General features: G+C 37.0%; 1 protein-coding gene across 1 annotated transcript in view; it reads right to left on the bottom strand.

Moving 5' to 3' along the window:
* Positions 1–1619: 1619 nt before the first annotated feature.
* Positions 1620–23430, bottom strand: part of RNF2 (ring finger protein 2) — a 54535-nt gene continuing 32724 nt past the window's right edge. The window contains exons 2-7 of the mRNA XM_082860745.1: positions 14143–14231; positions 11257–11417; positions 10395–10610; positions 3959–4231; positions 2709–2880; positions 1620–2361 (exon numbers count right to left, since the gene is read on the bottom strand). Coding sequence (XP_082716871.1) covers positions 2260–2361; positions 2709–2880; positions 3959–4231; positions 10395–10610; positions 11257–11417; positions 14143–14229 — 1011 coding nt within the window. The 5' untranslated portion in view covers positions 14230–14231 and the 3' untranslated portion in view covers positions 1620–2259. The remainder of the gene's footprint in view (positions 2362–2708; positions 2881–3958; positions 4232–10394; positions 10611–11256; positions 11418–14142; positions 14232–23430) is intronic.

Consider the following 23430-nt stretch of genomic DNA (forward strand, 5'->3'; position numbering starts at 1 on the left):
AGAGTTTCTGACTGGGATAACAGTTCTGTAAATAGATAGTGGTGATGGTTATACAACATTGTGAATGTATCTTAATGTCACTGAACTAATTGTATGGTTAAAATGATAAATTAGGTTATATATATATTTTACCATAATAAATTTTTAAATGATAATGTATTATCCAAAGGTCCTATTTAGTGAGCCTTTTGTTCCTCAGGTGAGACGGTGGTTATAGAAGTTACTTAAATAATAAATACTTTATGAAATGGCTGGTAGTTAATAGTAAATAGTACCCACCCTCCAAAACACACACACATACACATACATACACACACACGACACTACACATTCAATGCTCTTATCAAATACCTATAATTATATTTTTCAAAGGATTACACATCCAATAAATTCACTAATGATGCAAAGAATTTACATCCTCCCATACTGACAGATAAAAACACATACATTCTCTAAGCACAAAGCTTATATTCACAAATAACTTTTTGCCTAAAGACAAATTTCAATTAATAATCACAATGGGAATTTAGTTATTTAATGCAACCATTAACCTAATGTCACCAATAAAATCTAAGCAGTTATATCACAAAACCAGGGTTATATTCAGTGGACATGCATTAATAATCTATACAATTTAACATTATACCAGAAAAGGAACTGAATACAAAATTTCCCTTGATTTTTGGTGGTTTTCAAATTTCATGGCACAGATTCCCAAGGTAAAAACAGATTTTAAATATTTTCGATAAAATGGTAAAAAATTTAACAAGCCTTTTAATTTTTGTATTGGGGTGAAGATTTAAAACATCAAGCTGGCCCCAATCTGTCAAAAATGACAGGTAAATATTTACAATGACTACACAGGCTTTAGTTACAATGGTATTAGAGGATGACTCTCCCCTGGCAAAAACCTTTTATGGTTAATTCTCAATGCAAACATATTTTTGTAAATACTGTGATAATATAAACTTGGAAACATACCTGGAATCAGGACAGGGACGAAAAATAAAACGCAAGTCAATCTTATTTCTGACCTGTAATCATAAAGCCTTTTGGCTCTAAACACCAAACACTGTCCTTCAACATAAAACTAAATTAAGAAGAGTAGAACAACTTTACCATGCTGGCTGACATTCTTCTACAGAATTATCTTTCACTACACATCAAGGCAGGGCTCAAGCTCCATTAACTTGCTTCTCTAGAAAGAGTATAATTAGCAGAGCACCAAAATTTATAAACTGATATGGCAACCCAAAATGCTAAACACACTTTTCAAACAGAAGCAAATTTTTCCCCATTGTTACTTCTATGTACCATGTTACTTTTGAAACTTATGTGGCTACCAATAAGAAAAGAATCAGGGAAGCTTTGAACATATCTTGTACTTTTCATCAAAGCTAAAGTGCAAAATATCTCCATGTCTCTGGTATTTTAATAGGAAAAAACATAACACATAATAAAGGAACTGAGGTGACAGTAGAACTAATGCAAAAAAGACTTCTTTAAATATACACTTGAAAACTACATAAGACCAATTTAATTTTTCTTTCTTCAATGAAATCTGTGAATGAACCAAGTTCTCACAGAACTTGAGATCTTGTTTGGTTCTCTTTCCCAGGATCAGAAATTCCAAAATTAGAGAGAAAAAAAATGGAAGAAAATAACATTGCATGACAATGGACACTAAGTTCATAAAGAACTTTTTTTAAAAAAATGAGATATTATGGAAGAAAACACCATGAAAATAATAATCCTATGAGAATTGTTTTTTACGCACAGTAAATTTGAGCCTTGGTCTTCATGAAGATACTACAGCTTATATAGAAAACTATAAATATACAAGACTCCAGGAAAAAAAGTCAAAATACATATTATTTAACATTCTGTAGGCCTAAAAAACTTCTGAGGGGAAGAGAAAGGACGCCCAACTGAATCTTCACTTAAGAATACAGAACTATGAAAAATTCCTGGGTCAAAAGCTCCAAGATGCTCCAAATGGAACCACACTTTGTGAAAACATACAACCCTAGATATAGTTTTAAAAGGAAAGAAAAAGTACTGAATAACTGCAGTCCCTTCCAAAAAAGGATATCTTAAATTAAGGGGAAAAGATTCTAATAGTGTAAACGAATCTGGCTCAGAAAGAAAACTGAACAACATATCCAATGTTCTGTCCATAAAAGTAATGACGGTACATCTTTAATATTAAAGAAATAGGCTATAAAAAAGTTCATTCTCAGAATTGGTTTTAGTAAAAGCTCATTTGTGCTCCTTTGTGGGTGCATAATAAAGTTCCATGGGTTTGTTCACCTTCCAGTATTTCTCACTGACCAATTCCAAAGAAAAAGAGCCATTTAACACCTAAAACAAAAACAAAAACAAAAACAAAAAAAAAAAGAAAGAATTATGAAAACTGCTCAAAGCACAAAATTGTGAGATGGAACAAACAGAGAAGTCCATCTTAGCACAACAATGTAAAACAACTATACCCCAATTTTAAAAAAGTCCATCTTTAAAAAAAATCCTAAGATAAACTTGTCACTTACACTATTCATAAAAGAACAAAGGATATATCAAGTTAACTACCTGTTGCAATTTCTCCTCCTTCCAGAGTCTGTACCATTTTATTAGGCCCCACCCCACAACCTTCCACTCTCAGATGATCAATGTACTCCCAATTTCAACAGCCTATTATTTTAAATACTTACAGTGAACTGGCCACTGGCTGTTGCTATGTAAATGGTATACTGCTTCTCACTGGCTGTATCAAGGTTCATCTGGTTTGATTCTCCTTTGTTTCGAAGTTCTTCTAAAGCTAACCTCACAGCCAGATACTTGGATAAGTGATCAACAGTGGCATTACCTGAAGTCTTTATGTATCTGGAAAAATAAATCATTAAAACCTTACTTTCTAGATTAGTGATAAAACATAACATAAATTATAAAACTAATACATTTCTAAGGGCTTCCCTGGTGGCGCAGTGGTTGAGAGTCCACCTGCTGATGCAGGGGACACGGGTTCGTGCCCCAGTCTGGAAAGATTCCACATGCCACAGAGTGGCTAGGTCCGTGAGCCATGGCTGCTGAGCCTGCACGTCCGGAGCCTGTGCTCCGCAACAGGAGAGGCCATAACAGTGAGAGGCCCGCGTACCGCAAAAACAAAACAAAACAAAACAAAACTAATACATTTCTAAAAAGGTATATAAAATGTAAAATGTCTCAATTATTGACAAAATACCAGAAATTTATTCCTCTATTATCTAAAAATTTCTTATTGAAAAGGTACAGAAACAGTAAAAGTACAAGCTCACTATCTACCAGGCCATGAAAGCTCTACCTACCTTACCATCCATAAAATATGACACAGAATGACAAAAATCAAATAGAAATAACACTGTACCGAGAGGAAAAAAAAAGAACATACCCCTCAATCCCAATGATCAGAAGTTTTGAGTCTACAGCAGCAAGAATACTAAGAATATGAGCAAATTTCTTCTTGTCTAAGAATTAATAAATTTTAGGTTTTTAAGACAAAGCACTGAAATGCTAATTGTTTTTTAAAGCATCGTATACCATTTACTCACTCACTCAACAAATATTTGATGCTTATATGCACTCAAGGACAGGCTCTCCAGAGTTATATAGTGGTAAAGCAGCCATCCTGGCCAGCATGAATTTTAGAGCCTTCTGACACCCTAGCATCATTGTTAAGAAATTTAAATGATCCTTTCTCCTCCTCTACCTAGAAGGGTCATTCCTTTCAGATACGCAACCGTGGGTGGGAAGCACACGAGGAAAGACGAAAACAACAATTCAGGCAGCCAAAATATCCAACCAAACCCTGGCAATCAATGGGATGACAAATGTCACCCTTAATTCTTATCTAAAGTTGCCTTTTAACTCCTTAACATTCTAACATTCTAAATTCAGATAATCTGAAACTAACCCACACGCTTACCTTGTCTGTGCACTGTCATCTTTTTCCATAAGTGTGGGATGAGGCCTGAATACTAATTCAATTTCACTAGCACCATCCATTACTGGATCAATTGCCACTGTTGCATTGTTATTATCAAGCTCAAGCCCAGAATCATCAGATGTTTTGGTCCGTTTGTTACTAGGTCCTGCTTCCTGATTGCTATGTGTGGATGCATTACTACAGTGAGAACTGTCTCCATTGTCTTCTGCTCCACTACCATTTTCAATCTGTTGTTTCTTGCCTCGCTGTAATCTAGTTAAGGAAAACAAAACAAAAAACATGAAATCTTCATTTAGGCCTTTTCAATGCATCAATTTGGAAGTATGTTTACTGAATTTACTAAATTCTAAGTTCCCTGGTGGTCTAATGGTTAGGATTCCAGGCTTTTACTGCCATGGCCTGGGTTCAATCCCTGGTCGGGGAACTGAGATCACGCAGCGTAGCGAAAAGAAAAAAAAAAACCCCCAAAACTAAATTCTAAAAACATCTTGATAACTGAATTTGCTCCAAGTTGAATAATGTCATTTATTTCCCACATGTCCCTGAAAGGTCTAGGGAATGTCACTTATACACAGGCAAACATCTGAATAAATTAAACAAATGTTTATATTCCCTTAAAACTTTTCTTTATTGATTATAGGAATTATTGGCAAATATTTACATTTTGATGATTTCCTTTATTATGAGATTTTAAATCTAAAGAAAGGCATAATTCAGTTATGAAAAATTTACAGTTCTGAGGGAAGATATTTATGCCTTTTTAATTAGAATTTCTTAAGGAAACAGGATTTAAGAGTAATGGTAAGCACTACCTGCCCGCTGCTGACCTCACCCGAAGTCTGCTAATGCAATGCAAAATTATTCCAATGCAGAAGATGCGATGGTATCTAAATATGGAGCATAAACACAGAAGCAGCTCTCTAACAAGCTCAAATACTAAAAACCAGTAACTGGGCAAGGTACTTTGTGTATACATCTTATTTACCCATCAAAACAACTATCAAGGCAGTTAACGTTATTATCATTTTATAATTGAGAAAAACCAATGAAACTGAGGTCCAAGGTCCATGGTTATAAGCTAGTAAGCACCAGAACCAGAGGCAGAACTCGATACACATTCTTTCTACCATATGTATTGCCTCTCCAGCTGTATATACAAGAAAAAGGAGGGAATATGTGATGAAAAAGAAATATGAAAGAACGACATGCACTTCTAAGAAGTGTCATTACTACATTTTTATTGCCAGAACAAGGAAATAATAGCCCACTGCTTGGGAAAGATGCTCAAGAACTTTTTTTTTAAATTGAACTATAGTTGATTTACAATTCTGTGTTAGTTCTGGGTGTAAATTATATACACACATACATACATACATATGTATATAAAATTCTTTTTCAGATTCTTTTCCATTGTAGGTTATTACAAGATATTGAATATAGTTTCTTGTGCTATATACAGTAAATCCTTGTTGTTTATCTATTTCATAAATAGTGATGCGTATCTGTTAAACCCATACTCCTCTACTTTATCCCTCCCCCTCCCCTTTTCCCCTTTTGTAAATATGTTTGTTTTCCATGTCCATGAGTCTGTTTTGTAAATAAGTTCATGTGTATTATTTTTTTGATTCCACATGTAAGTGATATCATATATTTGTCTTTCTCTGACTTACTTCACTCAGTATGATAATCTCCACTTTTGCTATGAATGACAGTATTTCATTTTTTATGGCTAATATTTGAGAGAGAGAGAGAGAGTGTGTGTGTGTGTGTGTGTGTGTGTGTGTGTGTACGTACCACACCTTCTTTATCCATTCATCTGTTATGGACACTTGGGTTGCTTCCATGTCTTGACTAATGTAAACAGTGCTACAATTAACACTGGGATGCATGTATCTTTTCGAATTAGTTTTCACCTTTTCTGGATATATGCCCCGGAGTGGGACTGCCGGATCATATAGTAACTCTATTTTTAGTTTTTTAAGGAACCTCCATACTGTTCTCCACAGTGCTGCACCAATTTACATTTCCACCAACAGTGTAGGAGGGCTGGCTCCCTTTTCTCTTCTGTCCATTTTTTGATTGGGTTGTTTGATTTCTGATACTTAGTTGTATGAGGTGTTTACATATTTTTGAAATTAAGCCCTTGTCAGTCTCATCACTTGCAACTATTTTCTCCCAGTCTGTACACTGTCTTTTTGTTTTGTTTATAGTTTCCTTTGCTGTGCAAAAGCTTATAAGTTTGATTAGGTCTCATTTGTTTACTTTTGCTTTTATTTATTTTGCCTTGGGAGACTGATCTAAAAAAATACTGCTGCAATTTACATCAGAGAATGTTTTGCCTATACTCTCTTCTAGGAGTTTTATCGTGTCACGTCTTATATTTAAGTCTTTAAGACATTTTTAGTTTATTTTTGTGTATGGTATGAAGCCATGTTCTAACTTCATGGATTTACATGTGGCTGTCCAGCTTTCCCAACACCACTTGCTAAAGAAACTCTTTTCTCCATTGTATATTCTTGCTTTCTTTGTCAAAGATTAGTTGACCACAGGTTGTGTGGGTTTATTTCTGGGCTCTTTATTCTGTTCCACTGATCTGTATGTCTGTTTTTGCACCAGTACCATGCTGTTTTCATAACTGTAGCTTTGTAGTCTTGTAGGAAGTCTGGGAGGGTTATGCCTCCAGCTTTGTTCTTTTTCCTCAGGACTGCTTTGGCAATTCTAGGTCTTTCGTGGTTTCATATAAATTTTAGGATTATTTATTCTAGTTCTGTGAAAAATGCCATGGGTAATTTGACAGGGATAGCATTAAATGTGTAGACTGCTTTGAGTAGTATGCCCATTTTAACAATATTAATTCTTCCAATTCAAGAACATGGGATGTCTTTCCATTTCTTTGAATCATCTTCTATTTCCTTTATCAATTTTATAGTTCTCAGCATATAGGTCTTTTACTTCCTTGGTTAAATTTATTCCTAGGGTTTTTTTTTTTGGAAGCAATTTTAAACAGGATTGTTCTGTTTTGTTACTTTCTCTTTCTCATATTTCGTTGTTAGTGTAAAGAAATGTAACAGATTTCTGTATATTAATCTTGTATCCTGCTACTCTGCTGAATTCATTTATTAGTTCTAATAGTTTCTGTGTGGAGTCTTTACAGTTTTCTATAGAGTATTATGTCATTTGCATATAATGACAATTTTACCTCTTTCCCTCCTATTTGGATACCCTCCCTCCCTTTCTTTTTTGTTTTGACTGCTGTGGCTAGGACTTCCAATACCATGTTGAATAGAAGTGGTGCGAGTGAGCATCCTTGCTTAGGAAAGATGCTCAAGAACTCCCCCCCCCCCAAAAGTAAAATACTGTTTATGAAATCTATACAGCATTTCAAAATTAAGAGGGGGTGACTAATATGTTAATTGACAAAACTATGATTCAAAAATATATGAACACTGGGACTTCCCCGGTGGCACACTGGTTAAGAATCTGCCTGACAATGCAGGGGACACAGGTTCAATCCCTAGTCCTAGAAGATCCCGCATGCTGCAGAGCAACTAAGCCCATGTGCCACAACTACTGAGCCTGCGCTCTAGAGCCCGCAAACCACAACTACTGAGCCTGCACACCACAACTACTGAAGCCTGCACGCCTAGAGCCCCTGCTCCACAACAATAGAAGCCACCGCAACAAGACAAGCCACCACAATGAGAAGCACGCACACTGCAATGAAGAGTAGCCCCCGCTCACCGCAACTAGAGAAAGCCTGTGTGCAGCAACAAACACCCAACGCAGCCAAAAATAAATAAATTTATATTTAAAAAAAAAAAGTGAACACATACAATGGATTAGTCTTAAAAAGGAAGGAAATTCTGCAGGTGCTACAACATGGATAAACTTTGAAGACATTAAGCCAATCACAGAAAGACAAATACTGTATGATTCCACATATATGAGGTATTTAAAGTAATCAAAATCACAGAAACACAAAGTAGAATGGTGGTTACCAGGAGCTGAGGAGAGGAGGAAGAAATGAGAAACTGTTGCTTAATGGGTACGGAGTTTGTTTTATAAGATGAAAACAGTTCTGGAAATTGATTGTACAACTGTGTGAATGCACTTACAATACTGCACTGTATATTTAAAAATGCTGAATATGGTAAATTTTATGTTTTTTATCATAATTTTCTACTGTGATATGGAAAGACCAAAATAATGAAACAAACAAAAAACTCAACAGGGTTACTTGTCTAATGTATTTATTTTTACCTCACACTTCTTTCCAAAGAACAGAGCTAGATTAATGTAATTTCAGGCAGCATTCATAAAATAATATTCAGATAATGGAGGTAGATCAATAGCCTATCATGTCCTGCATTTATCAAATCATATCCATAACACTACATACTGTTCTAGAGGTAGCATTTCAAGAATTATACACCAACAAACTTGAATGTCATATGAGGAATAAAAGAAATTAGGAATGTAAATATTTAGCGTTTAGAGGAGCATATAAGAATGTATATTTATATGAAATTATTTGAGGACTAGTAGATAGAAGCAGAATCTGAAATAAATACAGAACCCAACATAAGTATTTTGACAAAGACATATCAAGACTGCTACACACAAAAGACTAATTTTAATTCAATATAAGGGAAGAACTTTAAAAATATATATATTCATACAAAACTATTTACTTTAAGCCAAACATAGTTCTATGTACTGGTGTTATAAGAATCAGTAATACTCACACAGTCTCTACCCTCTTAGGGCTTATATTATTCTAGTACAGCAAATAACACACACATGTTCAGAGAATGATAAGTGCTATGAAGAAAAATGAGGCAGAGAGGGTAAGAAAGTATGGAGTCCTGTGGTGGAAGACGGGAACTTAGCAGACACCTGAAGAATGAGTGTGTGTGCCATGTGGACTATCTAGAAGAAGAGGGTTCCTGAAAGAGAGAATAGGAAGTATAAAGGCCCTGAGGCAGAAACAAGCTTGCTAAGTCTCAAAAACAGCCAAGAAGCTTTAATAAAGTTATTAACAAATGAAAGAAGCTTCTATCACATACTCCCACCACTAGAAATGTTCAAGCAAAATCAAAGGTCTATCTATAAAGGATTTTATGAAGGGGATTCTTTCTCCTGGTAAAAGACTAAAAGTTTACTCTTCAGAACCACTTCTGGAACTTTTAAAATACGAATGCCTGTACCCCAATCAAAGATTTTGATTTACTTAGTCTGGAGTGATGCCTTTGGGGCCCTAGGATTTAAAAGCTTTCCAAGTGATTCTGATATTCAGCCAAGGTGAAAGCCACTAGATTGGGATGTGGCTTTATTGGTGGCTGACTTTATTGCAATGTGGCTTTGGAAGATGCTGACTCTCCCTGAGGCCTAAACATATCAGGAGATGTCAGAGCAGAAAAGAGAATAGGGGTGAGGAAAGTGCTCAGATTATATAGGGTCTTGGAAGCTATCATTAAAGTCTTTTAACCTGAATGTGAATAGAAGCTATTAGAGGCTTCAAAGCAAAGGAGAACTACGACCTGACTTCCAATTTATCACTCTGGCTGCTGTGCTGAGCACAGACAATGTGGAGGTAAGCATGGAAAGTTGAAAGACCAATTGGGAGGCTATTTCAACACTTTCAAATGAAAGATGGTGGTTGCCTAGACCAATTTGGATATATTATGGAAAAAGCTAAAAATATATTTATTCACAAACTGGAATACGGACTGGGAAAAAAGAGAGAGGTGAAAGGTAACTCCAAAGTTTTTGGCTAAAGCAAGTAGGATGATGGAGTTGCCATCAACTAAAATGAGCAAGAATGAAGAGAAGTAGGGGATAAGAATTACAAGTTCAGTACTGAACATGTTAAGTTTGAAATAAGGAACAGCTAACGACATACAAAGGGAACCAGGAGAATATCGTCTCTTGAAAGCCAGCGGAAGGAAACCAGTCAAACAGAAAAGAGAAATTAACTGTATAAAATGCTGCTAAGTAACATGAGATCTGAGAATCAGCAATTGGGTTTTGCAATGTGGAGGTCAATGGTAACTTCAACAAGGGTGATATGAGGCATTGGGATAAAGCCTGACTGGGGGAGTTCAAAATGGGACAGTAGAAGTATTGGATATAGTAAGCACAGACAACTCTTTTAAAGAGAAGAAATACAATGGTAAGTGGAGGGAGAAGTGGGTATAAGAGGGTATTTGTCTTGTCTTGTCTTTTTTAAGACTCTAGTACTTTAAATCGAATACCGTATTAGGCCTAGAGACATATTTTATACCTTCAAGAAAAGGTAACCACACAGAACTACTATTTGTTACTGCATTTTATCTATCTCAAAATGGAGGGTGTTAATTCAGTATTTAATAGAGTGGAAAAATGGCCGCCCTGCCTGGCCTTCTCTCCCATATACCTGTTCATGGCCTGTATCTTCAGTCCTTCCTCAATGCTGTGACTGAGTGCTTGCTGATTATTGTGCTTGTTGATCCTGGCTAATACTCTTTCTTGATGAGCTTCATACTCATCACGACTTGGATAAATTTTGCTGATGAGTGCATCAAAGTTTGGGTCTGGTCTTAGTGATCTTTTGGAAACTAGCTTTTTCCGACAGGTAGGGCATTCTTTATTGCTAAATAAAAAGAGAGAAAAGAAAATGTAAATAATGCCAGGATCTTTGGGCTAAAGACAAAAATAGCCAGCTTCCAGATAATTATCATCTTTATTCCAATAGCTTTACTAAGTCGCAGAAATTTAAACTGATTAACCTGACTTTCCTTGAATATCTGACTAGTGACTAAGCAAGATTTTTGAAACATGAGACTCTCCATACTACTTGCCAATAGAGAAAAAACTAAATACTTCCCCATGATAAATTATATATAATCATTTTAGAAATAAAAATCTATTCCTTCCTAAATTTCCCGTTTCTGATATCCATGCTACACATGGAAAAACTATCCACTAATATATATTAATTTATATGTTATGAATTATTTTATTAAAATATTCATCAGGACATTATACTTAAGTGAGAAAATCATGGTTTCATGCTTTGTAATTTCCTCAAAACAAAAACTCATCCTAAAAAGCTTCTAAAACTATATAAAATCAACTGTTTCGAAACAAAGATTCTCCAATAATTAAAACCTAGACTTTAGATAAATTTCCAATTCTCAAATGAACACTTATAGAAAATGTATTTCTCAAAACCCACAGAGCACTAGAACACTGTCCTTGTATAATTTAAGTACCTAGCATAATTCATTTTAACATACCCACTTCTGAGGGCTGTGATAATGCAGTCTGCACAAAAACGATGTAAACACTCTTTTGTAGTCATGGTGTTCTTCAACATATCCAAACAAATTGGGCACATTAATTCACTGTGTAGACTTCGAGGTGAAACCACAATTTCCAAGCCATCCGTTATTGCCTCCTGTAAAAAGCATCACTTTAAAATTAAATGCTACCTAATTAAAAAAAAATTATGGACAAGTTCAAACGTAAGAATATAGAAAATGACAAAAATGAACATCTATATACCCATCACCCAGTCACCATCACTGTCAACTCACAACCAATCTTGTTTTAGCTATAATCTCCTCCAACTCCCCTCAGCCCCAGCACCAAAGCATTATATAAATGCCCTTATTTTAATGCTAAAGATAACATATTATATATTTAAAAGATAACTAATGTTAAATCACCCTGGTATAGCAATAAAAAAAGCATTGAATATGGAATCAGATGGCTTAGGTTCTATTAGTTCTACAACTAGCTTTGTGACACTAAATAATTAGTTTTAACATTGTCTTCTTACCTGCAAAATGAGGAAGTTAAGCTAAATGAACCCTAAAACTTCTTCCATCTGCAAAACTGCACCATTTTGATAATAAACTATACATTTCACGCTATCCATTAAAAGATTTTAAAATTCAAATACAAGTATTCCCTATTTATACACAGCTTAACAGGATTTAATTTTAAAATCACCTTTTGAACCTTAAAAAGTCTTGATCCACAGAGCAGTTTTATACAAAGTGGTCAGGTTCTCAAGCTAACCTACAAACTGATTTAAACCATAGCACCTCCGAAGTATAAAAAGTATTAGTATTTCTAATTGTCATGTCTAAAAATGTTTTCAGTGCGAAAATGCATTTGGAGTTCCAATGTAGAATTCAGGACAAACCTCCCAAATGCACAGATTAGTGACTCCTACTTTCTTTGCCACTACCACTACTCGCCCTTCCCACAAGGTGGCACTGAGAACAAAGATTATGTAGTTCTAAAGGCACCAATACAGGCTCCTATGGATTGAGGAAAAAGGTCTAGTATGTGGCCACTGAAAAGGAAGATGCAGGTAGAATAAGGGGCTTCCATATGTTACACTTCCTGTCTCCACTGGCTCTCCGTTGTACTTGTGTTTTCTCTATAGGGTCAAAGATTGATGACCCCACAAGGAAAGCCATCGAAACTATAGATATTGTCCATTATCAAGTATCCATTATGTTTCAACCTCTCTATATAAAGCACTTTCTGTATTTTACTTAGTTTAATATACACACAAACTTTTGATTTAGGAATTATAACCTCGATTTTATAAATCACACAGAGAGTATGATGATGACTTAGCTAGTAATCAAGTCTGGTCCCCTCTTCCTCTTTAGAATTTGCCTAGCAAAATCTGAACCCTGGATAAACCATCCATCCATATTTTCCATGCCTATACCTGTGCATCTGCATAGCACTGCAGGGGGAAAAAAAGGGAGGAATCACACAACCAGACTGATATCACTAAAAACTCATTTTTCTTTTCACTGCACTATTTTACAACTTTTCTTCTATCTGCAGACCTACCACCTAAATGTTCAATAGATTAATTACCTTACCTCAAATTTCATTTAAAGAACTCTCTCGTTTTCTCTCTACCAAATCTTTATAAAGCATCTTCCTCTTTCTTCTTACAAGGAGAAAGTACACCTCTTCCTATCACATGTCCATTCCTTCCTACCTTCTCAAGTATATCCCTCTTTGGATTTCTATTTGATCTCAGACTTCAGCAATCTCTCCCTCTTCACTAAATCAGCCTAGATTAATATAGGGTTGCTGCATAGTGAAATGTGAATGATGAGCTTAAAGCTGTGTGTAGAGGAGGGTGGGGTGAGAGTGGTTCCATCTCTCATCTTATTAACAAAACAAAATTTAAATAACTTCCCGATTCTATGTTGCCCTCAATTTTCACTCCATTTCTCTGTTTCTCTGCACAGCCAAACTTCTCTGAAACATTACCTATTCATTTTCACCTCCCCCTCCCCTTTAACACAACAAAACCTACTCAAGTGAATCTACTCTGGTCAAGGTCACCAAGTATATACAGCCAACTCTAGTGCTCACTTTTGTAATCTTCACCTTATTCATCCTCTCAGTAGTACTGAACACAGTAACTGCATCCTCCTTGAAACACTTTGTCCTATGTTTTGATCCCCTCACTTCATCTTCCATTTTTCCTTACTTTTCTTTGGCCGTTCCTTCTCAGTCTCCTTTGCTGGCTCCTTTTCCATTACTTAATTTCTAAATCTTGAAGCTCCTCTGGATGAAGTTCTGGGCCTTCTGCTCATCTCTCTCTAGGTGATCTGGCATTCTCATGCTTAAAATGTACTGACAAGTCCTAAAACTTTATATTTAGTCCAGACCCCTAGGTAGCATCTCTACTTGTCTTATAGGCATTTCAAACTGAAAATGACTTCAGTTTTAAGCATGTTTATCTCCTTCAAACCTGTTCCTCTCCCAGTCTTCTCCATCTTCACCTTCTCAAAATAGTCTTCCCTGGTTCTCCCATTATTATTTATTACAGCATTAAGGACCTTCCCTTTACATAACTTCTCATATGTGTAATTTACTTGTTTGATGTCCATAAACTCCCTGGGCTGGTGCCACAACTGTTTTATTCACCACTTTACCTATTGCCTAGCTTAGGACCTGGTACAGAATATGCACTCAAATTATTTGTTCAAGAAATGAAGTGTCAACCAAACATACATAAATTAGAACTGTATATAAATTTATTATTACTGTTACGTTCTTTCAAGTTTTCACTTTCTAAAACTATATCCCAGTTTATATGCCTCATATTTCCCCTAGGTTATCTTAATCTATATTACCTGAGGTGTTCGTTGTAATTCATATAAACTGAGTTCCCATGTTTTGCTTAATGGTTGAGTTCCGTTTGTCTGCACAGCCTGAGACATTGCTAGGAATAAAGAAGAGAGAAAACCAATTTTAGTATCTGAAAGGGAAGTAAATCTCAAAACTAATTTTTAGACATTGTAAATCCTGAGAGTAAAACCAACAGAAATTACACACTGGCTCCTCAAGAACAAAGAAGAAAAGCTCAAGAATCTTTCCATTTATAAATACAAGCTACTTGAGAGCAAGAAGTTATCACTGATCTCTGAACGCCTAACAGCTCGCACACAGAGAATGCTTAATTATTACTGATGTATAGGAAACTCTCTTCACCCAAAATAAGAAGTATCTTTCTGAAACTGGCAGTCATGGAACTTAGAACTGTCAGGAAAATCTCAGACTCTTCAGCATGGCCATCTAGTCCAACTTTTGCCAAAGATACAAAATCTACTTTAAAGCACTTTAAGCCACAGGTCATTCTGCCTCTACTTTCACAGCTCCACTCATGAAAAATCCCCTTTCTAATAAGTCAGCTTATCTCCTCCTAATGATGAGCCCCAAACTGCTTCCTATTCACCTTACAGCTGTCCTCTGGAGGCAAACTGACTAAGCCGAATAATTTTTCTACCCAACAGTCTTTCAAGTATTTGGACACTGTTATCATATTCCACCTGATTTTTCTTTACTTCTGGCTAAATGTCCTAGTTCCTCCTACTGCTCACCATGTGACACAATTTCAAGGTCTCCTCACCACTGTGACTTTCCTCTTGTTATGAATGAACAACGTACAGCCAACTTCTCTGCCTGTCTTTGAATAGGGGGACGAGATCTAGTATACATGTAAGGAAGATGGTCTTAGACAACTAACTCCTCTAGGGCAAAGGAAGAGGCTCCAATCATTCAAGTATTCAGTAAACATCTATTATTGGCCAAGCAGAATTGCTCTAGGTCCTTGCCTCAGAATTCAAAGCCTATAAACAAAGAAATGTGTGCAAACAGCTAAACTACAAACTGACAAGATCGAGTCTAAGCAACCATATGGAAAAAACGATATGGAATTACAGAGAAGGATCAGGAAATTTAAGGAGTCAGGGAAGGCTTAAATGGAGATTAAACAGCCTTAAAAAAATACTACACTGGGATGGGAGTACAAAAGAAACAGGGTTCCAGGCAAAGTCGAGCAACATGTATGTAGGTGAGTCTGGAAGCCACTGGAAGTTTTAAACAAGAGATAACATGATCAAATAGTTTCAAAGAAATTCAAGCAGTACGTAGAAGACAGAATAGAAAGCAACTAGCAGTAAAAAGAACAATGAGGAGGCTGTTAAAAAACCTCAGTGATATTAACTATCTGAACCAAAGCAGCAAAGCACAGAGAGAAAGAATCACAGATCACTACGTGATACGTACGACACTGGTCTGAGAGGGAAGGGTCAAATAAGATTTTAGGAAAGCAACCATCCTTTACTGAGAGAGAACACAGAAGGAAGGTGTGGGTTAGAAGAGAAGTGGAGCTGCTACACACACTGAGTTCCAGTTATTTAATGGAGCACTGAGGGAGGTAGAGTCGTCCAGTAGATAGTGAGAAAGAAAAATATCACACTTGCCTAAAGACACAACTTGCACAATCACAGTATGGCATATATTCTACACTGGCACATAAACAATGAAGGACATGATCTATTTGTATCCAGGATGCTGAATTTCCCACTTTTAGCAGCTATCATTTAAAAATACCTGCTCTTAGACTTCCCTGTTGGCACAATGGTTAAGAATCTGCCTGCCAATGCAGGGGACACGGGTTCGGGCCCTGGTCCGTGAAGATCATACATGCTGCCGAGCAACTAAGCCCGTGCACCACAACTACTGAGCCTGCACTCTAGAGCCCGGGAGCCACAACTGCTGAGCCCATGCGCCACAACTACTGAAGCCCACGCGCGTAGAGCCCGTGTTCCACAACAAGAGAAGCCACCGCAGTGAGAAGCCCGCGCACCGCAACAAACACCCAACGCAGCCAAAAATAATTAATTTTTTAAAAAACCCTGCTCTCAAGAACCCACCCAATGAGCAATTAACTTACTTTGCTTTTATAAGTAAAAGCACTTCACTGAAATTTAACCTAAATTCTAGCCCCCTCTAAAATTCAATATACATTGCCTCTTCAAAACAGCTACATTTCCACATGAAGTTTCTCCCTTGTGCAAGCAAAAATTTGAAATATGTTCAAATTTTTCAAATTTGAGTGAGTCATGGCTTTTGTTTATCATTTTGAGGCTGTCCACTGAGTCTACCTTGAAGACTCACTCATTTTGCTTATCAGAACCAGTGGACTCCCAAACAAGCAAACATTCCTTGAATCTTCTGTGCTTGAAATACAATTATCTTTCAGCTCCATCATGGTTCCTGATCAGTGTCCCAACAGTAGCCTGAAATCTGAGCAATTTTTCAGAGCTCTGGTCACTAATCTAGCTGAGTTTGTTATCCTATGATTAGTAGCCTGTGGTTCTTTGAGTATCTCCCTGAGTGCGGGAATCACAAATTGAAAGAATTTTGTGACAGAAAACTTCTCCTTCATGAAATACTGTCTTTTCTCTATCATTCAATCTTCAGAGGATCAAATGATGGCACAGACTCTACTAATTCCTATCTAGTCAAACTGATGGATACAAGAGACCCAACAGACCAGTATCTGCTCTCTGGAGCAAAAAACTTTGCCATAAGCCTCTCTAAAAAGCCTTCATGAAGAGATTAACTAAAAGAGAGATCACTTTGTTTAATGTAGGAGGACTTTCTCCTTCATTTCTGTACTCTGGGGTTAAAGGTTAACATTTCTGTACTCTAGGGGCTAAATCATGGTCGCTAGCCACCATTCATTCATTCATTCATTTATGGCTGCACTGGGTCTTTGTTACTGTGTGCGGGCTTTCTCTAGTTGTGACAAGTAGGGGCTACTCTTCATTGCAGTGCACAGGCTTCTCACTGCGGTGGCTTCTCTTGTCGCGGAGCACGGGCTCTAGGCATGCGGGCTTCAGTAGTTGTGGCACGTGGACTCAGTAGTTGTGGCTCACGGGCTCTAGAGCGCAGGCTCAGTAGCTGTGGCACACAGGCTTCATTGCTCCACGGCATGTGGGATCTTCCCAGACGAGGGCTCGAATCCATGTCCCCTGCATTGACAGGCGGATTCTTAACCACTGCTCCACCAGGGAAGCCCCCCTAGCCACCATTTTATAAGCATCACTTGATCTTATTGTATGTAGTTTGTGTATTGATGTGGGTTTCTCTACATCTACGATACAAACTTCTCCTGACATAACTCCTGCCCCTATATACACTCTTATTATAATCCTAGTTATTCTGCTTACCAGGCTAGACGGCACAATTTCTCCAAGGATGTTTATAATTACCTTAGCTATTATTGGTAATTTTGGACATGTCAAAGATAATACAACTAAAAGAAGCTCTAGAAAAGAAAGGGAAAAAAGTACCAAATACACAATGGGCAGTCTTTTTGACTGGTATGCTGAGGCCTCAAAATTAAACCCAAACTTCCAAGTAGCATCCCTTTAAAGTTCTCTAGCAAAGACCAAAGAAAATAAGCATTCAAATTATCTGAAACCTGCCCTCCTTATGCATCCAACATTATCATGTTTTAGCATCACCACCTTTACCTATATTCCCTCTGTTCCCCTATACTGCCACCCCTAGAATCCTAAGTGAAATATCCTTTCCTCAAGGTCTTCCCCCAAGAAAACCACCAATGATCCATACCCACTTAAGACTGCTACAATGGTAGGTAAACCAATGGAAACTAAGTTAAGGTACAGTTTAGGGCTAACAGTCACAATAAAAGACTTTCCAAAACCAAAAGGCAGACAGACTAATGGCTGCTACTGAATTTCATTCTATTAAGAAACTGTCCAGGAATCCCAGGCTTATATTAATGATTCCATTTACTTGTAGCCCCTCAGATGGATAAAAATAGTTGAAAAGTGGCTGGAAAAAAGAAAAAAAAAAACCTTGCAAAACGTTCAACAGGGACTAGAGAAAACAAGAAAACCAGGGTGATAAATAAAGCCTTTTCTGGTGCCCTTCCTTTAAAACTTAGACTAAAATTCTAGGCTGCAAACAAGGAATGGACCGATAAATAGGAGACATAAGAAACTGGCTTCAAGGCGTTCAACCTGTATTGTGGGATAGACCCAAGAGGCAATGTAAAAAGAAACTGCCCCCTCTTTTTCTTAATAGGCTAAAATCTAAAATACAGGATTTAAAAAAAATGTGGAACAGAAAATTGCAAATTTGGATGATTTCCAACACAGGGCTGAAACAAAATGTTAGAAGACCTTTAGAAAACTGACAAACTACAAACTAAAACAAACATATGATCCTTCAGATAAAAAAAAAAAAAATCAAAGATCCTTCAGCCTCTAAGTTTTAATGACCTATTCATAAAGATACTGGCAGATACAGCAATCAGAAAAATATCTGGAAGAGGCACTGCTCCATATTAGCAAATAAAGCGTGGTGTGTGTGTGTGCGTGCACGCATGTGTGTGTCTGTAAAGAACAATGGCCCCAAATCTATCGATGATGCTGCTCTGAAGTTGACTCTAGAATTCACTGAATTCAAAGTGAACTACCTTTAAATACAGCTCCCCTGTAGATACATGTACCACTATTTCTACCATAAATCCTACAATAGCATAATGAATTTATCGGAGAACTAAAACTACTAAGATAGGAGGAATTTCTAAGAATTCTAAATCCTAACCCATGTCTCAACACTGTTACCCTGGGGTCAACTATAAACAGAACACTCCTTTCATCTGTCTCTAGAAAGCTTCCCCAGCAAATTAATAGGAACTGTCAAATGAAATATTCTCCTAAATATATATATATATATATATATATTTTAAAGTCTTCTTTCTAGAGATGCCAGTTCTCCTGAACACAGCCAAATTATATCCGATTTGGATATTTGTATTCCTGTGGCAACTAAGATTCAGGAAGTAATTCACAAGTTAGTTGTAGTTCCAGAACTTCCTGGTATCATCATTTGGAAAACTAGGATTTACATGAGTTTTAAGAATTTTCCAGTCTTTCTGTTTGAATCTGTGTTACAATCAATCATATGTTCCCTGGTAGTTAGAGTCTTAAATGCTACTGCATGGATGCCATCTTATCAGATAATACAGCAGGTAATCCTAGACCAAAAAAAAGGATACAGTCTTGCTGATCACCAAAACTGCTATCTCAATTTTTAAGAACATGTCAGCAGTGTAAATCTGAACAATAGTGACCTCTACTGTGACCTGGCCAAGGAGGGTCAAAAGGTGATCTGAGAATGAAAAATTCCGTTTTTTGCCTCAAGACACAATTCACATATACAGAGGAAGCTGTAAATTCTACTCTGGCCTAAAGCACATTATCTACATGTATTTAGGAAGCTCAAGTTTCTACTTTTGGCAGTTACTGAACAGATAAGCTCTCTAGAATTAGTTCCTCTTTGCTTTAGGTCAATATATTTTTTCATTTAAATTTAACCTAAATTCTACCCTTCCCCCAAATCATATATAACCTTTCCTCTTCTTTGGTTTAGTGAGAAGCTGCATTTCTGTCTGCAGCTCACTCTTGCCCAAGCCAAGAATGTAAAAGACATTTAGCTTCTGTTTTTCGGATGGGAATAAATTGTGATTTTGATGACTGGTATTTGGGAGTCATCTATGTATACAGACAGAGCAACGAAAAATGAAAGGAACAAGAATGGATGGCCTAGGTAATAATTATAATCTGAAAGGATGGAGAGTAGAGTTGAAGCCAGCAAAGAAGGGAAATTAGGTGTCAGACAAAGTAATCTTAGAGATTCTTTCCAGCAACAGGAATGTGCTTCCCAGTTAACTACTGCCTGAAGATCCCTGCAGCACAACGGAAGATCTAGGTCTACCTGTGGCCCAATACCCACCTAAATTATACTTCTGAATAAAAGATACCCCCAACAAAACAGAAATGTTTCTTGCACAAAGTAGGCACTCAAATTTGTGGAGAGAATGTTAGCATTATAGTTTGGACAAGATAACTTTAGTAGCACTGACAGAAACAGAAAATAGATCTTGAGGAAAGATCTAGTCACAGCTAAATTTTGAAAGCTCACGGCTTCAATAACCAAAGGGGAAACAGCAATAGGATATTCAGAATGCTCTTTTAAGGACCACAAATACCTGGCACTCATGCTGACTTTCCACATCTTCGCATATGGTAGATCACAAAGTCCTTTTGTGGAGGCTCAATGTGGTTTCAAAAGCTTTTTCAATACAACACCCTCAAGAAGTGACTACCCATAAAGCAAAGGGCAGAGCAGGCAAAAGAGACGAAAACTCCTATGCATTCTACACAAAAAGATTTAGTAAGCGTACCTTTTTTAAACAAGAAAAAGGTTAGACTTTTATTTCCAGTTCTGCATGTAAGTTACCATTCAGTCCTAACAAGTAAAAAAGCTGAACAGACTGAAAAATCAACTACTCTTCTGGGATCCATAAGCGAGAGGAGGACACAAGGCAAATCAGTGCCCCAAAATTGAAGAGACAGAATACAGGGAATCTCAACATATCTGAGCAGACTAAGGCACTGAAACCGCAGTAGGAAGCAGTGTCAGACAGGAAACTCTTGAACTATAACTGAAAAATGGTTGGAGGAAGCTCAGTGTGGACAAGTCTGAGAGTTAAAAACTCCAGGAGGACCCAGTCACAGGGAGGCCCCCACAATACTGTGAAATTTACCTCCAGCAGCCCAACCAGATTCCCACACTAATTATCAGAGAAAACTCGCCTCATGCTTCCAGCAGAGGAAGGGAAAAGGAACCATTTCTAAATATGCCAGAGCATTCTAGTTCGTTGTAACAAGTCCTGCCCTCAGGGAAAATTAGTTAACCAGAACCTAACCTGCTGGGATATTACCAGAACCTAAGTGACCTGGAGAAGGGAAATACCCAACTCCAGTCCATTCTAGTCTTCCTGTTCCACCTAAAAGGGGTTAGAAAAAAACTAAGAACCACTAGTGAAGTTCACAGCCCAGAGACATAGGCTCTGAGACCAATTACAGGACTACAGAACCCTTGCCCTCCCCCTACACCTCACCACCACATTACTAAAGGCCTTTTTGCAGCAGTTCCTTTTACCCAGTACATCATGTCCGGCTCTAGAAAAAATTACTAGGCATACCAAAAGACAAAAACACAATTTGAGAGACAAAGCAAGCATCAGAACCAGATACGGCAGGGACATTGGAATTATCAGACCAGAAATTTAAAATAACTATGAATAATATGCTAAGGGCTCTAAAGGATAAAGACCACAGAAGAACAGATGGCCAATGTATGCAGAGAGATAGAAATCCTAAGAAAGAACTAAAAAGAAATGAGAGCTCAAAAACTCTGTAACAGCCATAAAGAATGCCTTTGATGGTCTTATTAGTAGCCTGCCTACCGCTAAAGAAAGTATCTCTGAGTCAGAGGATGTACCAGTAGAACCCTCAAAAACTGAAAAGCAAAAAGAACAAAGACTGACAAAAACAGAACAAAATATCCAAGGACTGTGGAATATCTACAAAAGATGTAACATACATGTAATGGGGATACTAGGAAGAGAAGAGAGAAAGGAACAGAAGAAATATTTGAAACAATAATGACTGAGAATTAATTTCCCCAAATTAATGTCAGATAATCAAACCACAAATCCGGGAAGCTCCAAGAATACCCTGCAGAATAAATGTCAAAAAAACCACACCTCAGCATATCATTTTCAAATTACAGATATTCAAAGACAATGAAAAGATCCTGAAGAAGCCAAAGGAAAAGGTTATACTTACTTGAGTAGAAAAAAAGGGATGCAAAGTACAAAGTATTTTCTGTACTTTGAACTTACTTGTATGCATTAGAGCTGCTTACATGTCTATCCCACTGACTTAAATAATTTGACACATCTTAATATTTTCTCCTACACCTAGAAATGAGCCTGCTTTTCAATAAAAGTTAAATAAATGAGGGAAGACATTTAGAAAGGAAAAAAAAATGAACCTTAAATAATACATAAATGGAAAGAATTTCCTAATGCTGATCTTTTATGATTTAACTAGGAATCTTCAAAGCGGGGTATGCATGTGTACTCCTGAGCTACACAAAAGGCTATAAGTCTTGGATACTTTGAAAGGAATTTAATTTCCAGATTATCAATTTTCCTGAAGTATTTTTACCAAAATTGATCTGCCCTGACAAAAGGCCTATGTATCTGGGTAGGTCCCTCTCCCTACCCCAATCCTTTCATAAGATTACATATCATTTACTCACTCATTCAAATACTGATTATCCATTGCACCCCATGCACTGTACAAGGTGCTAAGAATGATAGCAGTAAACACAAGTATGTACACAATAAAGTAAAAATTCTTAAGTTCTAAATAAGAGATACAAAAAAGGGCATTGGTTTAGATAATGAAGAAGAGAAAAGGAGCTATTAAAAACAGAGGATCAAGGAAGGACTTCAAAGGAACAGACATGTCGGAAAGGCAGAAAGGTCAGTGTGACAGGTAAGTAAACGGGAAAATACACAAGAAGAGGTTTTACAGAACTAAAGAAGGGGCCATGATGGTGATCTTCCCAAGAATCAAATGCGGTTAAGCTGAGGGGCAAAAGCCACACTGGAATGGGTTAAAAAGGAAAGCAAAATTGACACTATATATTCTTTATAAATTAATAAAGTGAAAATACAACCTTATCAAAATGTATGGGATGTGTAATGAGAAAAATGTCCTTCAGAAATACTTATAACCTTCAATTTTTAAGTAATAAAACCATGGAGAGTGGAAAAAAATACGAACCAAGCATTAGAAATTAGAATATGAACCTAATTAAGTAAAAGGGAAAAATGACCATTATAAAAGCATAAATCAAACAGAAACAACTGCTTTAAAAAAAAAAAAAATGGAGGGCTTCCCTGGTGGCGCAGTGGTTGAGAGTCCGTCTGCCGATGAAGGGGACACAGGTTCGTGCCCCGGTCCGGGAAGATCCCACATGCCGCAGAGCGGCTGGGCCCGTGAGCCATGGCCGCTGAGCCTGCACGTCCGGAGCCTGTGCCCCGCAACGGGAGAGGCCACAACAGTGAGAGGCCCGCGTACCGCAAAAAAAAAAAAAAAAAAAAAAAAAAAGGACTTGTTCATGAAAGCAAAATTTAGTAACCTGATACAGCTAATCCAATAGCTAAATTTCTGACA

The sequence above is a fragment of the Leucopleurus acutus genome, assembly GCF_964270905.1.
Source record: "Leucopleurus acutus genome assembly, chromosome: 2".
Lineage (NCBI taxonomy): Eukaryota > Metazoa > Chordata > Mammalia > Artiodactyla > Delphinidae > Leucopleurus > Leucopleurus acutus.